The sequence below is a fragment of the Salmo trutta genome, chromosome 4 (assembly GCF_901001165.1).
Source record: "Salmo trutta chromosome 4, fSalTru1.1, whole genome shotgun sequence".
NCBI lineage: Eukaryota > Metazoa > Chordata > Actinopteri > Salmoniformes > Salmonidae > Salmo > Salmo trutta.
The window spans coordinates 55,000,421-55,026,043 of NC_042960.1; the positions used below are offsets into that span (position 1 = coordinate 55,000,421).

At 45.1% G+C, this 25,623-nt stretch overlaps 1 protein-coding gene across 1 annotated transcript; it reads right to left on the minus strand.

The window, feature by feature from the left end:
• Positions 1 to 14,109: 14,109 nt before the first annotated feature.
• On the minus strand, positions 14,110 to 17,328 carry LOC115192646 (duodenase-1-like). The gene is made up of 3 exons (XM_029751399.1): positions 17,200 to 17,328; positions 16,775 to 16,942; positions 14,110 to 14,314 (listed from the first exon to the last, which is right to left on the minus strand). Exons 1-3 carry the CDS (start codon positions 17,258 to 17,260, stop codon positions 14,253 to 14,255), a joined length of 291 nt encoding a protein of 96 aa, XP_029607259.1. The 5' UTR covers positions 17,261 to 17,328; the 3' UTR covers positions 14,110 to 14,252.
• Positions 17,329 to 25,623: the final 8,295 nt, after the last annotated feature.

Consider the following 25,623-nt stretch of genomic DNA (forward strand, 5'->3'; position numbering starts at 1 on the left):
CCAAAGCCAATTCCTCCTTTGGCCGTTTCTCTTTCCAGTTCTCTGCTGCCAATGACTGGAACGAACTACAAAAATCTCTGAAACTGGAAACACTTATCTCCCTCACTAGCTTTTAGCACCAGCTGTCAGAGCAGCTCACAGATCACTGCACCTGTACATAGCCCATCTATAATTTAGCCTAAGCAACTACAGTGAGGGGAAAAAAGTATTTGATCCCCTGCTGATTTTGTATGTTTGCCCACTGACAAAGAAATGATCAGTCTATAATTTTAATGGTAGGTTTATTTGAACAGTGAGAGACAGAATAACAAGAAATACATCCAGAAAACGCATGTCAAAAATGTTATAAATTGATTTGCATTTTAATGAGGGAAATATGTATTTGACCCCCTCTCAATCAGAAAGATTTCTGGCTCCCAGGTGTCTTTTATACAGATAACGAGCTGAGATTAGGAGCACACTCTTAAAGAGAGTGCTCCTAATCTCAGTTTGTTACCTGTATAAAAGACACCTGTCCACAGAAGCACTCAATCAATCAGATTCCAAACTCTCCACCATGGCCAAGACCAAAGAGCTCTCCAAGGATGTCAGGGACAAGATTGTAGACCTACACAAGGCTGGAATGGGCTACAAGACGGTGAGGAGTCAGCCCAGAACTACACGGGAGGATCTTGTCAATGATCTCAAGGCAGCTGGGACCATAGTCACCAAGAAAACAATTGGTAACACACTACGCCGTGAAGGACTGAAATCCTGCATCGCCCGCAAGGTCCCCCTGCTCAAGAAAGCACATATACATGCCCGTCTGAAGTGTGCCAATGAACATCTGAATGATTCAGAGGACAACTGTGTGAAAGTGTTGTGGTCAGATGAGACCAAAATGGAGCTCTTTGGCATCAACTAAACTCGCCGTGTTTGGAGGAGTAGGAATGCTGCCTATGACCCCAAGAATACCATCCCCACCGTCAAACATGGATGTGGAAACATTATGCTTTGGGGGTGTTTTTCTGCTAAGGTGACAGGACAACTTCACTGCATCAAAGGGATGATGGACGGGGCCATGTACCGTCAAATCTTGGGTGAGAACCTCCTTCCCTCAGCCAGGGCATTGAAAATGGGTCGTGGATGGGTATTCCAGCATGACAATGACCCAAAACACACGGCCAAGGCAACAAAGGAGTGGCTCAAGAAGAAGTACATTAAGGTCCTGGAGTGGCCTAGCCAGTCTCCAGACCTTATCCCTTAGAAAATCTGTGGAGGGAGCTGAAGGTTCGAGTTGCCAAACATCAGCCTCGAAACCTTAATGACTTGGAGAAGATCTGCAAAGAGGGGTGGGACAAAATCCCTCCTGAGATGTGTGCAAACCTGGTGGCCAACTACAAGAAACGTCTGACCTCTGTGATTGCCAACAAGGGTTTTGCCACCAAGTACTAAGTCTTGTTTTGCAGAGGGATCAAATACTTATTTCCCTCATTAAAATGCAAATCAATTTATAACATTTTTGACATGCGTTTTTCTGGATTTTTTTCTTGTTATTCTGTCTCTCACTGTTCAAATAAACCTACCATTAAAATTATAGACGGATCATTTCTTTGTCAGTGGGCAAACGTACAAAATCAGCAGGGGATCAAATACTTTTTTCCCTCACTGTACCTCTTCCCCTACTGTATTTATTAATTTATTTATTTTGCTCCTTTGCACCCCATTATTTCTATTTTTACTTAGCACTTTCTTCCACTACAAATCTACCATTCCAGTGTTTTACTTGCTATATTGTATTTACTTTGCCAACATGGCCTTTTTTGCCTTTACCTCCCTTATCTCACCTCATTTGCTCACATTGTATATAGACTTATTTTTCTACTGTATTATTGACTGTATGTTTGTTTTACTCCATGTGTAACTCTGTGTTGTTGTATGTGTCGAACTGCTTTGCTTTATCTTGGCCAGGTCGTAATTGTAAATGAGAACTTGTTCTCAACCTGCCTACCTGGTTAAATAAAGATGAAATAAATAAATAAATAAATAAAATTAAAATGTTGGTGTGCTTGGTATGGTTCCCAATCAGAGGCAGCTGTTTGGGGTTGTCTCTGATTGGGGATCATATTTAGGCAGCCATTTCCCCACTGTGTTTTGTGGGATCTTGTTTTTGTGTAGGTGCCTATTTGCACTTCACTGTCTTCACGTTTCGTTTGATCATTTATTGTTTTTGTATTTTGCTGAAGTTTCACGTTATAATAAAGATGTGGGTCCAATCATTATGACGAACGTGATAGAAGATCCCACCACAACAGGACCAAGCAGCGTGCCCAGGAGGAGATGGCCTCCTGGACTTACGAGGAGATCGAGGAGAGAATATCATGGACTTGGGAGGAAATCTTGGCAAGATACGAAAGCCTGCCGTGGAAGCAGACGCAAGGAGAGAAGGGAGGACAGCGATGACACCGGGGTTCGCGGCCACAAAGACAGCCCAAAATCTTTTGGGGGGGTGCACAAGGGGTGGTCGGCGGAACCGAGGAGTGAACCAGAGCCAGTCTGGGAGAAGAGGAAAAAACTGGAAGAGAGTGAACGGAGAGAATCAGAGACCGTCAGTGAGTTGAGGGAGAATTTGGAGGAGAGAGAAATGAGAGAGTTATTGAATTGGTGGAGGATGCACGACATTTGCCCTAAGGAGCGTGTTATTGGTTTACTGCCACCTGAGTCAGCTCTCCATACTCGTCCTGAGGAGCATGCTATCAGTCTGGTGAAAGTTGTGCCGGCTCCACGCACCAGGTCTCCAGTACGCCTTCCCAGCCCTGTACGTCCTGTTCTAGCTCTCCACACTCGCCTTGAGGAGCGTGTCATCGAACCGGTACCATTGATGCCGGTTCTACGCACCAGGTCTCCAGTGCGCCTCCACAGCCCAGTACGTCCTATGCCAGCTCCTCGCACTTGCCGTGCGAGGTGTGTCATCGAACCGGTACCATTGATGCCGGTTCTACGCACCAGGACTCCAGTGCGCCTCCACAGCCCAGTACATCCTATGCCAGCTCCTCGCAGTGGGTCATCGAACCGGTACCATTGATGCTGGCTATATGCACTAGGTCTCCAGTATGTCTCCACAGCCCAGTACGTCCTATGTCAGCTCCACGCACCAGGCCTCCAGTGCGCCTCCCCAGTCCGGTACGTCCTGTGCCGGCCCCACGCAGCAGGCCTCCAGTCCGCCTTCACAGTCCAGAGCTTCCGGCAACAGTTCCCAGTCCAGAGCTTCTGGATACGGTTCCCAGTCCAGAGCTTCCGGCGACGGTTCCCAGTCCAGAGCTTCCGGCGACGGTTCCCAGTCCAGAGCTTCCGGCGACGGTTCCCAGTCCAGAGCTTCCGGCGACGGTTCACAGTCCAGACCTCCTGAGACGGTCCACAGTCCGGAACCTCCTGAGACGGTCCACAGTCCGGAACCTCCTGGATGGTTTACGGTCCGGGACCTCCAGCGACAGTCCCACGGTCCGGAACCTCCAGCGAAGGTCACGGTTCGGAACCTTCAGCGAGGGTCAATGATCCGGAGCTTCCAAATACGCGTCCAGTCCAGCTCAATGGCAGGAGCTCTCCTCTGCGCCGATGCCCAGTCCAGACACGTCGTCCAGTCCCGCTCCATGGCAGGAGTTTTCCTCTGCGCCGATGTCCAGTTCAAACACAGTGTCCAGTCCAGCTCCATGGCAGGAGCCCTCCTCGGCGCCGATGCCCACTCCAGACACGGCGTCCAGTCCCGCTCCATGGCAGGAGCCTTCCTCGGCATCGAGATCCAGTCCAGGCACCGTGTTCAACCTGAGTCCATGGCTGGATCCGCGGGATGAGCGGTTTCTTCGGCCCGCACCAGAGCCACCACCAAAGATGGTGGATTCGCGAGCTGAGCGGGTTCTTCATCCCGCACTTCAGCCCCCGATGCTGGCGGATCTGCGGGTACTTTGTCCCGCACCAGAGCCGCCATTGACACTAATCACCCCCCCACCCTCCCTATTTGGTTTCAGGTTTTCAGGTATAGGTTTTCAGGTATAGTAGGTCAGGGCATGACTGGGGGTGTTCTATGTTGTTTATTTCTATGTTGATGTGTTTGGTATGGTTACCAATCAGAGGCAGCTGTTTAGCGTTGTCTCTGATTGGGGATCATATTTAGGCAGCCATTTCCCCACTGTCTTTTGTGGGATCTTGTTTTTGTGTAGGTGCCTGTTTGCACTTCACTGTCTTCACGTTTTGTTTGATCATTTATTGTTTTTGTAATTTGCTGAAGTTTCACGTTATAATAAAGATGTGAAACGCTACTCACGCTGCGCCTTGGTCCAATCATTACGACGAACGTGACAAAATTTGCCATCTTACTGCCCCAGAAGTCAGGGGTTCAGTTCCTGCTTCTGCCTGTCCCACTTTCCCTCCTTCTCTGTCTCCTGCTATTTCTAATCTGTCTCAACAAAGCACTGAAAAATAAAGGTAGACTTCCACAGAATAATATTCTCCCAAGGCCCTACTCAGACTTGACACATTGATTTAACGTGGACAAAAGGAAAAAGAAAAGGACCACTTGCCCCTTGAAGTTTAATCACAGCAAAATTCCAAGCCAAAGAAAAGAGGAACAAACCAAAGTAATGGACAAATGGAAGAACTCGAACAGGACAATGACGATGAATTCTACAGATATGAAATACCGTCATGGGCATACCGAGCAAAAAAACTGAAAGTGCTGATGTAGAACCTGCAGAACACACAGTTGACCCCAAACAGGACACACCTGTGGACAACCCAATGACTCTGCCAAAAGAGACTCAGAACGAAGTGGAACAGACAAGGGACTTACAGTGCATTCGGAAAGTATTCAATCTTTTTTCACATTTTGTTACGTAAGTGTTATTCTAAAATGGATTAAATAGTTTGTTTCACTTCATCAATCTACACACTATCCCATAATGACAAAGCAAAACAAAAAATATTTTTTTGCAAATGTATTAAATATAAAAAACTAGCATATTTACATAAGTATTCAGACCCTTCATTCAGTACTTTGTTGAAGCACCTTTGGCAACGATTACAGCCTTGAGTCTTCTTGGGTATAACGCTACAAACTTGGCACACTTGTATTTGGGGAGTTTCTCCCATTCTCCTCTGCAGATCCTCTCAAGCTCTCAGGTTGGATGGGGACCATCGCTGCACAGCTATTTCAGGTCTCTCCAGAGATGTTCGGATCGGGTTCAAGTCCAGGCTCTGGCTGGGCCACTCAAGGACATTCAGAGACTTGTCCCAAAGCCACTCCTGCATTGTCTTGGCTGTGTGCTTAAGGTCGTTATCCTGTTGGAAGGTGAACCTTTGCCCCAGTCTGAGGTCCTGAGCGCTCTGGAGCAGGTTTTCATCAAGGATTTCTCTGTGCTTTGCTCCATTCATCCTTCAACTGAAATGTGTCCTTCTGCATTTAACCCAACCCCTCTGAATCCGAGAGGTCGGGGGGCTGCCTTAATTGACATCCACATCTTTGGCACCCAGGAACAGTGGGTTTAAACCGCCTTGCTCAAGGGCAGAATGACAGATTTTTACCTTGTCAGCTCAGGGATTCGATCCAGCAACCTTCGTTTAACTGGCCCACACTCTAAACCGCTAGGCTGATTGAGGCCACTGTGTTCTTGGGGATTTTTTTGTTGCTCAATGTCTTTATTTTAATAACTTTTAATTGCTAAATATTTCCAATAAATGGCAGCAGAAGACCACAAAGTTATAGGCTTTAGCAGCAATTTGATTGTCCATAAAAAAAATAGCATGCAACCAAAGAATATATGTCATATGATTTTCTAAAATGGTTACTAATTACTTTACATAGTATATACACACTACCATTCAAAAGTTGGGGTCAATTAGAAATGTCCTTGTTTTTGAAAGAAAAATAACATCAAATTGATCAGAAATACAGTGTAGACATTGTTTATGTTGTAAATTACTAGTGTAGCTGGAAACGGCAGATTTTTATGGAATATCTACATAGACGTACAGAGGCCCCATTATCAGCAACCATCACTCCTGTGTTCCAATGGCACGTTGCGTTAGCTATTTCAAGTTTATCATTTAAAAGGCTAATTGATCATTAGAAAACCCTTTTGCAATTATGTTAGCACAGCTGAAAACTGTTGTTCTTATTAAAGAAGCAATAAAATTGGCCTTCTTTAGACTAGTTGAGTATATGGAGGATCAGCATATGTGGGTTCGATTACAGGCTCAAAATGTCCAGAAACAAAGCACTTTCTTCTGAAACTCGTCAGTCTATTCTTGTTCTGAGAATGAAGGCTATTCCATGTGAGAAAATTGCCAAGAAAACTGAAGATCTCATACAACGCTGTGTACTACTCCCTTCACAGAACAGCGCAAACTGGCTCTAACCAGAAAAGAGTGGGAGACCCCAGTGCACAACTGAGCAAGAGGACAAGTACATTAGCGTGTCTAGTTTGAGAAACAGACGCCTAACAAGTTCTCAACTGGCAGCTCAATTAAATAATACCCGCAAAACACCAGTTTCAACGTCAACAGTGAAGAGGCGACTCGGGATGCTGGCCTTCTAGGCAGAGTTCCTCTGTCCACTGTCTGTTCTTTTTCCCATCTTAATCTTTTATTTTATTGGCCAGACTGAGATATGGCTTTTTCTTTGCACCTCTGCCTAGAAGGCCAGCACCCCGGAGTCGCCTCTTTACTGTTGACCGTTGAGACTGGTGTTTTGCGGGAACTATTTAATGAAGCCTGCCAGTTGAGAACTTGTGAGGCGTCTTTTCTCAAACTAGACACTCTAATGTACTCAACTAGTCTAAAGAAGGCATTTTTCATCTGTGCTAACATATTTGCAAAATGGTTTTCTAATGAGCAATTAGCCTTTTTAAAATGATAAACTTGGATTAGCTAACATAATGTGTAATTGGAACACAGGAGTGGTGGTTGCCAGTTTCCAGCTACAATAGTCATTTACAACATTAACAATGTCTACACTGTATTTCTGATCAATTTGATGTAATTTTAATTGACAAAAAATGTGCTTTTCTTTAAAAAACAAGGACATTTCTAAGTGACCCCAAACTTTTGAGCTAGTGCATATCTATCTCGTATTAGGCTGTGTTGCTTTTGGGAGAGCAAAACAATAAATAACTATAGCCCTTTTATACATGTATAATATAATAATTTTAACATCTGATATAACAGTGCGAGTAGACACCCTCGAATAGAAAAGACAGAGTGCAGCTTCCACATCCTGCCAATAAATTACGTCATGCACATCCACGCGGTTACAAATGTACCTCCGCTTGTGCGAGAAGGCAGAGCAGCTCGATGCTGGCTGATGAATTTGACAATGCATGTATCTCGGAAATACGTTTCTCGACCAGAGGTCACTGAATTAATGTTCGGGATTATTGATAATCGTTATTGAAATAGTAATCAGTATAATTTCAAAACATGAGCATGAAAATAGGTATAATAAACATGAATCATTATTATAGTATTCACAAAAATCTGTTAAAATTATGTTCAGCCCTTTCTAAGGGACAGAACGAAGCGCGCGAAGGAGTTTTACTGTGATGGCGAACTGAAGGAGGAAACGGAGCCTCTGAAATTTAATCCGTGGTCTTATCCCTGCCATCTATTGGATTATTTAGCAATTGTATACATTTTTTCGAAGGCAATGTGTTGATTTTACCATCATTTCCATACCGAAGGTCACTGAATAAAGTGTATTTCCATACTGAAGTAGTAATTACTCAGAATTGCAAAATATAAAATACATATTTATCACTTACAACCATAAAAATAGCAATTTACAGCATAAGAATAAACAACTGTTGATTCACCTTTAACATAAACAGAGACACTAGACACAGACACTGTAGATTAGATGTATAAATTGAAATCTGGTAGATTTAAGAGCTTTTGCTTGCTAGAGCAGTTTGTTCTCAGAAGTGTGCTGCCTGCCATGCCATGCTATCAGAGAATTAGACCTGTGAATAATGAAACAATTTTGCTAGTTCAAACCACAAAATGCAGAACACAAAGGCAAATGGTAGCAGATTTTTTTATTTTTTATTTCACCTTTATTTAACCAGGTAGAACAAGTTCTCATTTGCAACTGCGCACCTGGCCAAGATAAAGCAAAACAGTGCGACACAAAAAACAACGCTGAGTTACACATGGAATAAACAAACGTACAGCTAATAACACAATAGAAAAAATCTGTATACAGTGGTGTGCAAATAAGGTAAGATTAAGGAGAGAAAGGCAAAAAATAGCCCATAGAGGCGAAGTAATTAAAACTGGAGTGATAGATGTGCAGAAGATGAATGTCAATTAGAGATACTGGGGTTCAAAGGAGCAACAAAAAAGTAAATAACAATATGGGGATGAGGTAGTTGGATGGGCTATATACAGATGGGCTATGTAAAGGTGCAATAATCTGTGAGCTGCTCTGACAGCTGATGCTTAAAGTTAGTGAGGGAGATATGAGTCTCGAGCTTCAGTGATTTTTGCAATTTGTTCCAGTCATTGGCGCAGTGAACTGGAAAGAAAGGCGGCCAAGGAGGATTGGCTTTGGTGTGTGACCAGTGAATATACCTGCTGGAGTGCGTGCTACGGGTTTCTGCTATGGTGACGCAGTGAGCAGAGATAAGGCGGGCTTTACCTAGCAAAGACCTGAGCCAGTGGTTTGGCGCCGAATATGAAGCGAGGACCAGTCAACGAGAGCACACAGGTCGCAGTGGTGGGTAGTATATGGGGCTTTGGGTGACAAAAACGGATGGCACTGTGATAGACTGCATCCAATTTGCTGAGTAGAGTGTTGGAGGCTATTTTGTAAATGACATCGCCAAAGTATGGATTGGTAGGATAGTCAGTTTTACGAGGGTATGTTTGGCAGCATGAGTGAAGGAGGCTTTGGTTGTGAAATAGGAGCCGATTCGAGATTTAACTTTGGATTGGAGATGCCTTAATGTGAGTCTGGAAGGAGAGTTTACAGTCTAAGCCAGACATCTAGGTATTTGTAGTTGTCCACATATTCTAAGTCAGAACGTCCAGAGTAGTGACGCTGGACGGGCGGGCAGTTGCGGGCAGCGATCGGTTGAAGACGGGGGTTATGATATCATTTAGGACCTTGAGAATGGCTGAGGTGCACCCATGACCAGCTCGGCAACCAGATTGCATAGCAGAGAAGGTACTGTGGGATTCGAAATGGTCGGTGATCTGTTTGTTATGTAACTTGGCTTTCGAAGACCTTAAGAAAGACAGGGTAGGATAGATATAGGTCTGTAACTGTTGGGTCGAGAGTGTCTCCCCTTTGAAGAGGGGGATGACCGCGGCAGCTTCCAACCTTTGGGGATCTCAGACGATACAAAAGAGTGGTTGAACAGGCTAGTAATATGGGTTGCAACAATTGTGGCGGATAATTTTAGATAGAGAGGGTCCAGATTTAGAGCGTTGGGCTAGTAAACTGAAAGATTGCAAGTTCGAATCCCCGAGCTGACAAGGTACAAATCTGTCGTTCTGCCCCTGAACAAGGCAGTAAACCCACTGTTCCTAGGCCGTCATTGAAAATAAGAATTTGTTCTTAACTGACTTGCCTAGTAAAACAAAATAAAAACCCGGCCAGGTAGTCCTGAGGCATGGTCCCTAGGGCTCAGGTCCTCAGAGACCAAAGAGAAGAATTAGAGAGAGCATACTTAAATTCACATAGAACACCAGATAAGACAGGAGCAATTCTCCAGATATAACAGATTGAAACATAAACTACTGCAGCATAAATACTGGAGGCTGAGACAGGAGGGGTCGGGAGACACTGTGTCCCCGTCCGATGATACCCCCAGACAGGGCCAAACAAGCAGGATATAACCCTACCCACTTTGCCAAAGCATAGCCCCCACAACACTAGAGGGATATCTTCAAACACCAACTTACCATCCTGAGACAAGGCCGAGTATAGCCCACAAAGATGTCCGCCACGGCACAGCCAAGGGGGGGCGCCAACCCAGACAAGGAAGATCATGTCAGTGACTCAACCCACTCAAGTGACGCACCCCTCCTGGGGATGGCATGGACGAGCACCAGTAAACCAGTGACTCAGCCCCTGTAATAGGGGTTAGAGGCAGAGAATCCCAGTGGAGAGAGGTGAACCAGCCAGGCAGAGACAGCAAGGGCGGATCGTTGCTCCAGTGCCTTTACGTTCACCTTCACACTCCTGGGCCAGACTACACTCAATCATAGGACCTACTGAAGAGATAAGTCTTCAATAAAGACTTAAAGGTTGAGACCGAGTCTGCGTCTCTCACATGGGTAGGCAAGACCATTCCATAAAAATGGAGCTCTATAGAAGAAAGCCCTGCCTCCAGCTGTTTGCTTAGAAATTCTAGGGACAGTAAGGAGGCCTGCGTCTTGTGACTGGCAGGACCAAATCGGAATATAAGTAGGAGCAAGCCCATGTAATGCTTTGTAGGTTAGCAGTAAAACCTTGAAAATCAGCCCTTGCTGAACAGGAAGCCAGTGTAGAGAGGCTAGCACTGGAGAAATATGATCACATCTTGGGGTTCTAGTCAAGATTCTAGCAGCCGTGTTTAGCACTAACTGAAGTTTATTTAGTGCTTTATCCGGGTAGCCGGAAAGTAGAGCATTGCAGTAGTCTAACCTAGAAGTGACAAAAGCATGGATTAATTTTTCTACATATTTTTTGGACAGAAAGTTTCTGATTTTTGCAATGTTACATAGATGGAAAAAAGCTGTCCTTGAAACAGTGTTGATATGTTTGTCAAAAGAGAGATCAGGGTCCAGAGTAACGCAGAGGTCCTTCACAGTTTTATTTGAGACATATGGTGTCCAGGACACAGCTGGTGGGCTGAAGGTGGTCTATAACAAGTGACATCTAGCAGTGGCTAACTGACTACTAGCTAGTAGCTAGTTAGCTGCCTATCTTCTGTTGGGGGTTCCGGGTTCTAAAGTATAGAAAATAGCAGATCCATTTCACATTGGGTGAGGCAGGTTGCAGGAGAGTATGTTGAAATTGAGGTTAACATTTTTTTTTAAAAATATACTGCTCAAAAAAATAAAGGGAACACTTAAACAACACATCCTAGATCTGAATGAAAGAAATAAACTTATTAAATACTTTTTTCTTTACATAGTTGAATGTGCTGACAACAAAATCACACAAAATAATCAATGGAAATCCAATTTATCAACCCATGGAGGTCTGGATTTGGAGTCACACTCAAAATTAAAGTGGAAAACCACACTACAGGCTGATCCAACTTTGATGTAATGTCATTAAAACAAGTCAAAATGAGGATCAGTAGTGTGTGTGGCCTCCACGTGCCTGTATGACCTCCCTACAAACGCCTGGGCATGCTCCTGATGAGTGGCGGATGGTCTCCTGGGGGATCTCCTCCCAGACCTGGACTAAAGCATCCGCCAACTCCTGACAGTCTGTGGTGCAATGTGGCGTTGGTGGATGGAAAGAGACATGATGGTCCCAGATGTGCTCAATGGGATTCAGGTCTGGGAACGGGCGGCCAGTCCATAGCATCAATGCCTTCCTCTTGCAGGAACTGCTGACACACTCCAGCCACATGAGGTCTAGCATTGTCTTGCATTAGGAGGAACCAGGGCCAACCGCACCAGCATATGGTCTCACAAGGGGTCTGAGGATCTCATCTCGGTACCTAATGGCAGTCAGGCTACCTCTGGCGAGCACATGGAGGGCTGTGCGGCCCCCAAAGAAATGCCACCCCACGCCATGACTGACCCACCGCCAAACCGGTCATGCTGGAGGATGTTGCAGGCAGCAGAACGTTCTCCACGGCGTCTCCAGACTCTGTCACGTCTGTCACGTGCTCAGTGTGAACCTGCTTTCATCTTTGAAGAGCACAGGGCGCCAGTGGCATATTTGCCAATCTTGGTGTTCTCTGGCAAATGCCAAACGTCCTGCACGGTGTTGGGCTGTAAGCACAACCCCCACCTGTGGACGTCGGGCCCTCATACCACCCTCATGGAGTCTGTTTCTGACCGTTTGAGCAGACACATGCACCATTTGTGGCCTGCTGGAAGTCATTTTGCAGGGCTCTGGCAGTGCTTCTCCTGCTCCTCCTTGCACAAAGGCGGAGGTAGCGGTCCTGCTGCTGGGTTGTTGCCCTCCTACGGCCTCCTCCACGTCTCCTGATGTACTGGCCTGTCTCCTGGTAGCGCCTCCATGCTCTGGACACTACGCTGACAGACACAGCAAACCTTCTTGCCACAGATCGCATTGATGTGCCATCCTTGATGAGCTGCACTACCTGAGCCACTTGTGTGGGTTGTAGACTCCGTCTCATGCTACCACTAGAGTGAAAGCACCGCCAGCATTCAAAAGTGACCAAAACATCAGCCAGGAAGCATAGGAATTGAGAAGTGGTCTGTGGTCCCCACCTGCAGAACCACTCCTTTATTGGGGGTGTCTTGCTAATTGCCTATAATTTCCACCTGTTGTCTATTCCATTTCCACAACAGCATGTGAAATGTATTGTCAATCAGTGTGGCTTCCTAAGTGGACAGTTTGATTTCACAGAAGTGTGATTGACTTGGAGTTACATTGTGTTGTTTAAGTGTTCCCTTTATTTTTTGAGCAGTGTATATGAAATATATACGAAGAAAAAAATATATATCACGGGACACGACGAGACAAAGACCTCCCACATGTCTGAACTGCTACGCCATCTTGGGATTCTGGGTAAGTACGCTGGTTAAATTAGAATTAGCTTTTAGAAAGCCCTATTTCCCCAACACAATGGCAACGTCTGAATTCGCCAAAAAACTTCAATGTATATTTAGATTTTTTTTCAAGTCGGTAGGGAAATTAAGAGGGGTAAATAGACCAATGGTCATTAATATAGAGTTGGTCCGACCTTTGCTGCCATAACAGCCTCCACTCTTCTGGGAAGGCTTTCACTGATGTGGAACTTGCTGCGGGGACTTGCTTCCATCAGACCACAAGAACATTAGGTGAGGTCGAGCACTGATTTTGGGCGATTAGGCCTGGCTCGCAGTCGCCGTTCACATTCATCCCAAGATGTTTGATGAGGTTGAGGTCTTTGTCTTCTTCAGGACTGCTGGTTTCAAAGTGCTGAGGACTCTCTAAACCCTTTACAGATGTACCACTTAGTTTTCACATTTGTACATTGCCTGACACCTGGTATAGATCACAGATTATGACTGTTGATATGTGCCGGGAGAACAGCCCTAAGATTATATTTTGCCGTACTTAGTCTATTAGTTAACTTTCTTTGATCAAACAGAAGGACAGTTTTAATCACTACTTTTTCTTGTGAAAAACAATGGCTTAAAAGTATTTTTAATTCCAGATATTAATGAAAGGATTGTGTTTAGAAATGCTTGTAAGATCATTTGCCATGCATCTCAGTATATCCAGCAGAGGGAAGTCAGACATATTTCTGAAAGTTATTCAGTCTTACAAACAAAAGATGGTGCAGCTTCCTCACTAAAGTAGACATGGGCCTAGTTTCCCACATTCATGTTTTCCCCCCTACAATGCATTGGTTACTACGTGCAACATTGACCTACTCTAGTGTTTTGGTATAACACCAGGGAATCCCACCAGTTGTTGTACCTATTCATAGTAGTATATACCTCGTCCCTCATTCAAGAGCTATGTGTCTCACATGGAGGTTGACACCCTCCTGTGTTTCACCCAATTCTGTGCCAATGTAACCTCTACATGCCAACCATGACCACCTACAGGTTTATAATGTTTGACAGACTTTGCTACTGTCATCTCAGTCTGTTTTTCAAGTACCTATGCAGCAGTTTTTGTACCTGCTAAGTTTGCAGTGCGTTAGTGCCGTGCTTAGCAGCACTACGAACCAGATAGATGAACCACAGTGACCAAGGCTTCTGGCACTGAAAATAAGCAGTGGTGAGCGTTCAGAGAATTGTGTCGCTTTCATGTAACCGGAGATACTTTGTTGTCTGAAGCACATGTTTCCATGTAGCCTATCTGTCTAAAAATAATGCATATAAAATAATAACCTATGTTGTCTGTCAGTACTTGAGACCTTTACAGGAAATCAACACACACGTACATACACTCAGTTAATATTTTCTGTAACAAGAGTGTGTGTGTTTATTAATCATTTAGTTGACTGATTTAAGTCCAGTTACTTTCTTGATCCAGGGGAGATAGGTTGATATGTTGTGTAGACATTGGGTGCTTCGACTGGTTGCAATGGTCTGCATCATTGAAGGACACAACTCCCACTGCTATCCCTCCACACACCAGAGGACCTCCTGAATCTCCCTGAACTCAATGGTTGAAACACAGACGAGAAGAACAGTTACTCTACATTTTGAAAAACAAGTATTTTATATATATATACAGTACCAGTCAAAAGTTTGGACACACCTAACTCATTCAAGGGTTTTTCTTTCTTTTTTACTATTTTCTACATTGTAGAATACTGTGAACACATCAAAACTATTAAATAACACAAATGGAATCATATAGTAACCTAAAAAAGTGTTAAACAAATCAAAATATGATATATTTGAGATTCTTCAAAGTAGCCATCCTTTGCCTTGATGACAGGTTTGCACACATCTGGCATTCTCTCTCATCCAGCTTCATGAGGAATACTTTTGAGGGAGTTCCCACATGTTCTGAGAACTTATTAGCTGCTTTCCTTCAGTCTGCAGTACAACTCATCCCAAACCATCTCAATTGGGTTGAGGTCGGGTGATTGTGGAGGCCAGGGTCATCTGATGCAGCACTCCATCACCCTCCTTCTTGGTCAAATAGACCTTACACAGCCTTGAGGTGTGTTTTGGGTCATTGTCCTGCTGAAAATCAAATGATAGTCCCAAACCAGATGGTATGGTGTATCGCTGCAGAATGCTTGTGGTAGCCATGCTGGTTAAGTGTGCCTTGAAATTCCTCAATGAATCACAGATAGTGTCACCAGCAAAGCACCATCACACCTCCTCTTCCATGCTTCACGGTGGGAAGCACACATGCGGAGAACATCCGTTCACACTACTCTGCATCTCACAAAGACACGGCGGTTGGAAAAAACTCATGCGCTATGATGAAACTGGCTCTCATGAGGACTGCCACAGGAAAGAAGACCCAGAGTTACCTCTGCTGCAGAGGATAAGTTCATTAGATTTAACTGCACCTCAGATTGCAGCCCAAATAAATACTTCACAGAGTTCAAGTACAGACACATCTCAACATAAACTGTTCAGAGGAGACTGGCGTGAATCAGGCCTTCATGTTAAAGAAACCACTAAAGAAACACGAGCAATGGACATTAGACTGGTTTTGAGATTTGTGCTTAGTGGGACCATCATTTGTTGTTCAACGGACAATGACACAAACACACCTCCAGGCTGTTAAGGGCTATTTGACCAAGGAGAGTGATGGAATGCTGCATCAGATGACCTGACTCCACAATCATTTGACCTCAACCAAATTGGATCATTGCTGCCCGACTTGCTTCCATTCAGCCACAAGAGCATTAGTGAGGTCGGGTACTGATGTTTGGTGATTAGGCCTGGCTCGCAGTCGGCGTTCCAATTCACCCAAACATGTTCGATGGGGATGAGGTCAGGGCTCACTATTTAAAACACTTGTCAGCAACGAGTGTGGGTGAAATAGCCAAATCCACTAATTTGAAGGGGTGTCAACATACCTTTGGTCATGTAATGTATATACACATACACTGAGTGTACAAAACATTAAATCAAATCAAATTTTATTTGTCACATACACATGGTTAGCAGATGTTAATGCGAGTGTAGCAGGGACAACTTCCATGACATAGACTGACCAGGTGAATCCAGGTGAAAGCTATGATCCCTTATTGATGTCACCTGTTAAATCCACTTCAATCAGTGTAGATGAAGGGGAGAAGACAGGTTAAAGAAGGATTTTTATGCCTTGATCAGAGGGTGAATGGGCAAGACAAAATATTTGTGCCTTTGAATGGGGTATGGTAGTAGGTGTCAGGCGCACCAATTTGAGTGTGTCAGAACTGCAAAGCTGCTGGGTTTTTCACACTCATCAGTTTCCTATGTGTATCAAGATTGGTCCAATACCCAAGGACATCCAGCCAATTGGAGTCAACATGGGCCAGCATCCCTGTGGATGTCACAATCGTCAAAAGGAGTAGACCAAGGTGCAGCGTGGTAAGTGTTCATCGTTGTATTTATTTGAAATCAGAACACTAAAAACAAAATAATAAACAATGATAACGACCGTAACATCTTGCAGGCTTAACAAGCAGTACAAAAATAAGATCCCACAACTACAGGTGGGGATAGGCTACCTAAGTATGATTCCTAATCAGAGACAACGATAGACAGCTGCCTCTGATTAGGAACCATACTCGGCTCAACACAAAGAAATCGACACCATAGAATGCCCACCCCACACCCTGACCTAACCACATAGAGAAACAAACCGTCTCTCTCAGGTCAGGGCATGACAGTGGAATGCTTTCGATGCCTTGTAGAGTCCATGCCCTGAAGAATTGAAGCTGTTCTGAGGGCAGAAAGTGTTCCTAATGTTTTCAGTGCGGCCCTCCAGACCTAGTTGTAGACCGAATGTGGCCCCCAGGGCAAAATTTGTCTGACTCCCCTGTTCTACAGCATAAAGCAAATCTGCAATTTTTTACAAAGACCACAGAACCACTTAGGACTTCTTGGTGTGAGTAGTTTTCTCCCTCAAATAGTTCAATAGGATAAGAGTAAAACCAATTACCTTTGTAGCAGTGAGCGGCCGTCATGACAAAGTTATCTGACACAAGAAACCCCCCACAGATATGTTCGCTCTTTTCTGTTTCCTTGTTCCTCTCCTGCACAGAGACCATGTAGGGTTTAGAGTTGGTTTTGGTCTTTTCTCCATTCACAATGCCAGAGTCCTGGTGGGCTGGTAGAGACAGAGATATCCCCAATGAAACCCAAATTAACAACAGTGGGCTTTAAACAACTAGAATTCAAAGACTAGAATTTGTGATGATCACGTGAATTTTATGCTTTTGCTATACAACCAAATCAGTGTCACTTTGCAGTTTTCTGCTGTCCATGGTTAGAGGGTCAAATGTCATCCTCTTTTAACTGCCAGAGTGAGTGGAAGTGTGAGTGGACATGTGATAGGTTGAAGTGATAGATAAAGTTTGGTCTTACCTTTGAGCCCTTGAGGGGGCAGGAGAGTGACCAGCAGGAGCAGGACAGATGTGGCAGCCATATTGTCAGAGAGTGTGTCTTCTTCTCAGACTGTCCTCAAAAGTCCTGAGCATCTTTATAAACCCTTCCCAGCTCATCTACCTACACAGGGTTTGACCTATGAATGTGTGAACCTTGCATATCATTCATTCACCCACCACATTCACACCTCATATAGGTCACCACATTGTGGTTATTCACATTTTAACTCGAACAGCAGGACACTGACAAGCAGACATGGTGGTCTTGCACTGGTAAATCCACACTCTGTTTCTCCCAATCTGTGAGAAATAGGCTTAAGGGGCAATCTTCAGTTGCTACATCAATTTTTGGACTCATAAATGAAAGATATGCACCAATTGATACTTGAATAATATAACTTATAATTGACTCATGGGCTCAGGTCAACTGTCATCCCATCAGAACCCAAAATATAAGATTGTTTCCCCCCAATGTTTTTAAACAAGTAAATGCAAACCAACACTGTATAGCCTCAAAACTTGGTTAAAACTAGAATTTTTTATATCATGGATGCCCAATTCTTGAATCCATAGCTCTGTCTATACATTGAGAGTGGTTACATTTCTCCAGCCCCATCCCTCAGCTTTCTACCAAAACAGGGGGAGCTCTTTGTCATTGTGTTCAACTGCTGATTGCTGCTTTAAGAGATTAATCCTTTCATTCCAATCCTAGTGATATGCACAGATCTCAAGTTAGGATTCAGCTCTTACAGATTTAAACATTTAAGAGTAAATAAAGTACTGCGGTATATCCAGTGGAGGGGGCAAGAGAGTCAGAACTATACAAGCTGCCACAGAAAACATCTGATCATCCTTTTTCGAATTGACTGACCTTCGTGTCTTAAAGAAATTATGGATTGTCGTTTCTATTTGCTTATTTGAGCTGTTCTTGCCATAATATGGACTTGGTCTTTTACCAAATAGGACTATCTTCTGTGTACCACCCCTACCTTGTCACAACACAACTGATAGGCTCCAACGCATTAAGAAGGAAAGAAATTCCACAATTAACTTTTAAAAGGCACACCTGTTAATTGAAATGCATTCCAGGTGACTACCTTATGAAGCTGGTTGAGAGAATGCCAAGAGTGTGCAAAGCTGTCATCAAGGCAAAGGGTGGCTACTTTGAAGAATCTTGAATATAAAATATATTTTGATTTGTTTAACACTTTTTTGGTTACTACATGATTCCATGTGTTATTTCATAGTTGTGATGTCTTCACTATTATTCTACAATGTAGAAAATATTAAAAATAAAGAAAAACCCTTGAATGAGTAGGTGTGTCCTAACTTTGACTGGTACTGTATAAAGTGGGTAAAACAGAACGTAAATTATTAAAGTGATCAATGTTCAATGACTCTATGTACATAGGGCAGCAGTCTCTAAGGCGCAGGGAAGAGTACCGGGTGTGGTAGCCGACTAGAACAGTGACTAAGGTTCAGGGCAGGGTACTGGGTGGAGGCCACTAGTGGTGACTGTTTAACAGTCTGATGGCCTGGAGATAGAAGCTGTTTATCAGTCTCTCGGTTCCAGCTTTGATGCACCTGTACTGTCTCCACCTTCTAGATCAGGGGTGGGCAACTCCAGTCCTCGGGGGCCTGATTGATGTCACACTTTTTCTCCATCCCTAGCAAACACAGCTGATTAATCAAATTGCATTCTAAGCTGAAGATCATGATTATGTGATTATTGGAGTCAGGTGTATTAGCTGGGGCTGGGGCAAAACTGTGACACCAATCAGGCCCTCGAGAACTGGAATTTCCCACCCCTGTTCTAGATGGTAGCAGGGTGAAAAGGCCGTGGCTCGGGTGGCTGAGGTCCTTGATGATCTTCTTGGCTTTCCTGTGACACCGGGTGCTGTAGATGTCCTCGAGGGCAGGCAGTGTGCTCCTGGAGAGTCCCGTGGTTGCGGAGGGTGCAATTGACCATACCAGGGGGTGATACAGGCTGACAGGATGCCCTCAATGGTGCATCTGTAGAAGTTAGTGAGGTTCTTAGGGGCCAAGCCCTCTCCCTGTCAATGTGGGTGGGCCGTGCTGTCTCTGCTGTCTCTTGTAGTCCACGATCAGCTCCTTTGTTTGGTTGACGTTGATGGAGAGGTTATTTTACTGTCACCACTCCGCCAGGGCTCTCACCTCCTCACTGTAGGCTGTCTCATAATTGTTGGTATCAGACCTACAACTGTTGTGTAGTCAGCAAACTTGATGATTGAGTTGGAGACGTGCATGACCATGGCAGTCCATGGGTGAACAGGGAGTACAGGAGGGGGCTGAGCATGCACCCCTGTGGGTCCCCCCTGTTGAGGATCGGCGTGGCGGAGGTGTTGCTGCCTACATTCCCCACTTGGGGTCAGCCCGTCAGGAAGTCCAGGACCCAGTTGTGCAGGGAGGGGTTCAGTTCCAGGGCTCTGAGCTTAGTGATGAGCTTGGTGGGCACTATGGAGTGAAGGCTGAGCTGTAAGTCAATGAACAGCATTCTTACGTAGGTATTTATCTTATCCAGGTGGGATAGGTCAGTGTGCAGTGCAATAGTGATTGCGTCGTCTGTGGACCTGTTGGGGGCAGTATGCAAATTGTAGTGGGTCTAGGGTGTCAAGTAAGGTGGAGGTGATATGTTCCTTAACTAGCCTTTCAAAGCACTTCATGGTGACAGAAGTGCATGCTACGGGGCGATAGCCATTTAGTTAAGTTACCTGGGGAGGCAATCAATAAGGTAATAGAGTTCAGGTGAGTCCCATGAAGCGCTGATGCGCGTAACAATGGTGACAGGTGTGCGTAATGATAGGTCACCTGGTGCCGTTGAGCGCCAGAGAGGGGGAGCGGGAGCAGGTGTGACAGTACCCCGTCCCCACCCTCTAGGGGCACCACCCGGCATCCCCCCTGGGCGAGCCTGGCGGGCCGGCCGAGGCGCGGGAGCTGGACTAGCCGGGCTGAGGCATGGGAGCCCGATGAGCTGGCTGAGGCATTTTTATTTATTTATTTTTATTTCACCTTTATTTAACCAGGTAGGCAAGTTGAGAACAATTTCTCATTTACAATTGCGACCTGGCCAAGATAAAGCAAAGCAGCTCGACGCATACAACAACACGGAGTTACACATGGAGTAAAACAAACATACAGTCAATAATACAGTAGAAAAATAAGTCTATATACAATGTGAGCAAATGAGGTGAGATAAGGGAGGTAAAGGCAAAAAAGGCCATGGTGGCAAAGTAAATACAATAAGCAAGTAAAACACTGGAATGGTAGATTTGTAGTGGAAGAAAGTGCAAAGTAGAAATAGAAATAATGGGGTGGCAAAGGACAAAATAAATAAATAAATACAGTAGGGGAAGAGGTAGTTGTTTGGGGCTAAATTATAGATGGGCTATGTACAGGTGCAGTGATCTGTGAGCTGCTCTGACAGCTGGAGCTTAAAGCTAGTGAGGGAGATAAGTGTGTCCATTTCAGAGATTTTTGTAGTTCGTTCCAGTCATTGGCAGCGGAGAACTGGAAGGAGAGACGGCCAAGGAGGAATTGGCTTTGGGGGTGACCAGAGGAGATATATCTGCTGGAGGCGCGTGCTACAGGTGGGTGCTTCTATGGTGACCAGTGAGCAGAGATAAGGGGGGGACTTTACCATAGCAGGGTATTGTAGATGACCTGGAGCCAGTGGGTTTTCGCGACGAGTATGAAGCGAGGGCCAGCAAACGAGAGCGTACAGGTCGCAGGTGGTGGGTAGTATATGGGGCTTTGGTGACAAACGGATGGCACTGTGATAGACTGCATCCAGTTTATTGAGTAGGGTATTGGAGGCTATTTTGGAAAGAGACATCGCCGAAGTCGAGGATCGGTAGGGAATGTGTCATTTTTACGAGGGGTATGTTTGGCAGCATGAGTGAAGGATGCTTTGTTGCGAAATAGGGAACCAAGTCTAGATTTAACTTTAGATTGGAGATGTTGATGTGAGTCTGGAAGGAGAGCTTACAGTCTACCAGACACCTAGGTATTTGTAGTTGTCCACATATGCTAAGTCAGATACGTCCAGAGTAGTGATGCTGGACGGGTGGGCAGGTGCAGGCAGCGATCGGTTGAAGAGCATGCATTTAGTTTTACTTGTATTTAAGAGCAGTTTGGAGGGCCACGAAGGAGAGTTGTAATGGCATTGAAGCTCGTCTGTAGAGTTGTTAACACAGTGTCCAAAGAAGGGCCAGAAGTGTACAGAATGGTGTCGTCTGCGTAGAGGTGGATCAGGAGACTCCCAGCAGCAAGAGCGACATCATTGATGTATACAGAGAAAAGAGTTGGCCCAAGAATGGAACCTGTGGCACCCCCATAGAGACTACCAGAGGCCCGGACAACAGGCCATCCGATTTTGACACATTGAACTCTATCAGAGAAGTAGTTGGTGAACCAGGGCGAGGCAATCATTTGAGAAACCAAGGCTATTGAGTCTGCCGATGAGGAGTTGGTGATTGACAGAGTCGAAAGCCTTGGCCAGTCAATGAATACGCAGCACAGGTATTGTTTCTTATCGATGGCGTTACAATATCGTTTAGGAGACCTTGAGCGTGGCTGAGGGTGCACCCATGAGCCAGCTCTGAAACCAGATTGCATAGCGGAGAAGGGTGCGTGGGGATTCGAAATGGTCGGTAATCGTTTGTTGACTTGGCTTTCGAAGACCGTAGAAAGGCAGGGTAGGATAGATAGAGGTCGGTAGCAGTTTGGGGTCAAGAGTGTCCTCTCCTTTGAAGAGGGGATGACAGCACTGCTTTCCAATCTTTTGGAATCTCAACGACACGAAAGAGAGGGTTGAACAGGCTGGTAATTGGAGTTGCAACAATTTCGGCAGATAAGTTTAGAAAGAAAGGGTCCAGATTGTTAGCCCGCTGATTTGGTAGGGGTCCAGAGTTTGCAGGCTCTTCAGAACATCAGCTGACTGGATTTGTGGAGAAGGAGAAATGGGAAGGCTTGGGCGAGTAGCTGTGGGGGGTGCAGTGCTATTGACCGCCGATAGGGGTAGCCAGGTGGAAAGCATGGCCAGCCGTAGAAAAAAATGCTTATTGAAATTCTCAATTATAGTGGATTTATCGGAGGTGACAGAGTTTCCTATCCTCAGTGCAGTGGGCATCTGGGAGGAGGTGTTCTTTTTCTCCATGGACTTACAGTGTCCCAGAACTTTTTTGAGTATCCCAGGCATATCCCAGGCATGATTGGGATGGGAGCCTGATGAGCCGGCTGAGGTGTGGGAGCCCGATGAGCCGGCTGAGCATGACGTGGGGATGGGGAGCCTGCTGACCCAACCGAGGCAAGAAAACCTCTCGAGCCAGCTAAGGCATGGAAGCTCGATGAGCCAGCTGAGCCCACCCCTGGTTAAATCAGCAGCGGCACCCGGACCCGACTTCCCCAAACCCCACAAAAAACAATGCTTCCAATATTGTGTCTGCATTCTGTGAGGACAGATGCTGGGAGACGAAAAGAGCAAGTACAGGGAGTGAAGATTTAATGGATAAACACATGAAACAAAACAAGGACAGCGTCTGGACAGGGGAAACATAACATAATGCAGACACTGTGAAGAATCTGAGGAAGTGACAGATATAGGGGAGGCAATCAATAAGGTAATATAGTCCGGTGAGTCCCATGAAGCCTGATGTGCGTAATGATGGGGACAGGGGTGTGTAATGATGGGCCGCCTGGTGTCCTCAAGCGCCAGAGAGTGGGAACAAGAGCAGGCGTGACAGAAACAAAGCAACAAAGCAACAAACACAAAACTTTATTAAAACTTAAAATGGCACTCCAGTCTCCTTTTCACCTTATTTAAGAACAAATTTAACACCTCATTTAACATCTGAAAGGCACATCTCAATAGGTGGTCCAGGTAAGTCATGACATAGCAGTGGGGGGGGGGCCTTTCCTCTTTTGTTCTCTATTGCTCCTCTATTGCTCCTCAAACAAGGAGGAGGCAGATGACATCACGGATTCCCATTAGACCAACTCATTGAATGCCCTACTCCTTTAAGTTTGCAGTTGTGTCTAAAAACCACTATTCTACACAAAACATATTTTTTTACCCTTTAGTGTGTGTGTACTTTACTGTATTTATACTGGGGATATTGCTTTTCAACAGTAAAAGTTCCTAAATCGCTGGAGGTCTTCTTTAATATGTTAACTTCTTATCCTTCTGTGATATTGCAAGAGTTCCCAGGTTCAGATCCCAGACGAGCCCCACAAAATGGATCCTCAGTACAGCATAGGAGGTTACACTTCTCTTGAATTGTAAATTATTTTTCTTCTCATGTTTTTACCCTTCTTATGAGACCCTGTGAATCATACCTACAACACATTGTACCAAGAGGTGTCATACCTACAGCAGTTTACACAGAACCAGACATTATTAAAACTATGTGTGGACCACAATTGAAACAGGACTCCTTTAATTTCAGAGACCTTTAGAAGAGAATTGGCCCACCTAATGCCACAGTTCTGATGGAGTGGGATGGAGAGCTAGTGAAGTGGAGGCAGAGATGGAGGACGCACACACAGAGGTGGGACTTGAAGGGGAAATTGGTACATTAGTGGCTCCCAGAGGGAACTATATTAAAGCTCATAGCTAGTCTCGACTCGAGGCAGTCTGGTCAAAACACTATAACCCTCTTAGTGTATGCTACATGTTGTTGTCACTCTTGATTAAGTCTGTCTCCATATTTATCTTGGGTACTGAAAAAAACCATACAATTTCACAGCTGTTTCATTAAAAAAAAGGGTGCCCCCTCAAACTGAACTGTAACAGAGCATTGTATTCCTCGCCCTTGGCCAACAGTGTCAAGTTATCTGTGTGTTCTGTTCTTGAGAAGCAGATGATGACAAGGCTTGACAGAGGAAACGGACACTTTCTGGTAATGGATATTTTGATGCGTCTGAATACAGCCCGCCAGGGTAATAAAATAAAAACTTTTTCACCACAGCGAAACCAACTTATTTTAAAACCCCTAAGAAGGACAAATTAGCCTTGATGAATTTCAAACATTATACTTGGAAAAATCATCTTTAGGGAAGAACATCCACCTGCTAGTCCTTGAACATGAAAGGACAGCGTGTGCTACCGTAGCGTTAGCTCTGAGAAAATATCCCAGCACAGATGGTGACAAAAGACAGAGACAGTCTAGCCCTCTCCGCTTGGAGAATTACTCCAAACACACACTGGAGCTCGAGGGGCAGGGTGGATAAGGTTTGGCCCGCCTCAGACTTCTCATGAACCTGTCCCGACTTAGGCCTTTTCCAGTCACCAAAAGCCAAAGACAACCTTATGATGTTGACTGGGACTTGCTTCAGTTGGCCAAACTATCTGGACGGAGCCTCAGCCTACTCCACCCTTTCCCCATCCTCCTAGCCCTTCCTTCCCAGCCTGCGGTGTCTGACATGCCCGCAGGCATCTGGGAATGCCATATGGGGGGTGAGTGTGGACGGAGGCCTCTGGGCACCAAATATCTGTGAAGTGGCATAGTAGGGCTTTGGGGGTAATGTAGCTGGTGCGTGTGGCCCTAAGAGGCCCTGTCTCATGTGGCTGCAGACGCACAGACTAATCTACTCACTCAGTGATGAGAAGGCCCGGCCTGGCCTTTCTGATGGATCTGATGTCTGCTGCCAAGACTCCAGCAGACAGTTCGGCCAGGCAGCCACAGAAAGAACAAAAAGGTAAAGGAATTTCTGAAAAGTTATGAAACTTAACTCGTTCTAACTGACATTGTAACTCATTCTAACTGAGTTCTACGAGGAAGAAAATAAACAGTCTGCTTTGTCTGAGACATTGGACATACAGTATTCTCATACTCTTCTAACATACAGGTACACACGCACACACTCACGCACGCACGCACGCACTCACACACACACACACACACACACACACACACACACACACACACACACACACACACACACAGACATGCACATGTGCACATCACAGACTCATCGTCTTCCCTCGGTCTATTCACCGTAATAACTTGGGCTGTTTTTGTAACAAAACATGACCCTAATCCCAAATGCAGGGAGCTGTGAATGGCTCTGAAACAAAATGGCAGACAAATGAGAAGGATTAGAGTAGGCCTGTGAAAGACTGAAGGGTTTGCTATTGATCTTCGGTGGTCCTGGGCTCTCTCTGGGCCTTTCTGTTTAAAAAACCCCACTGGGTAAGAGCATGCAGGGCCACTCCAGAGCCCCCTCGGCGACTGAGAGACACACAACAGCCGCAATTAGTCTCAGGAGCTGTAATAGCAATTCAATAAGCGCTTTAAAATTCTGCCCCTTCCCCCCTCCTTTTTAGTCTACATACAATCAGATCGGTATTGTGAGTGGCAAGTTTTTTTTTTCTTCTCCCACCCAC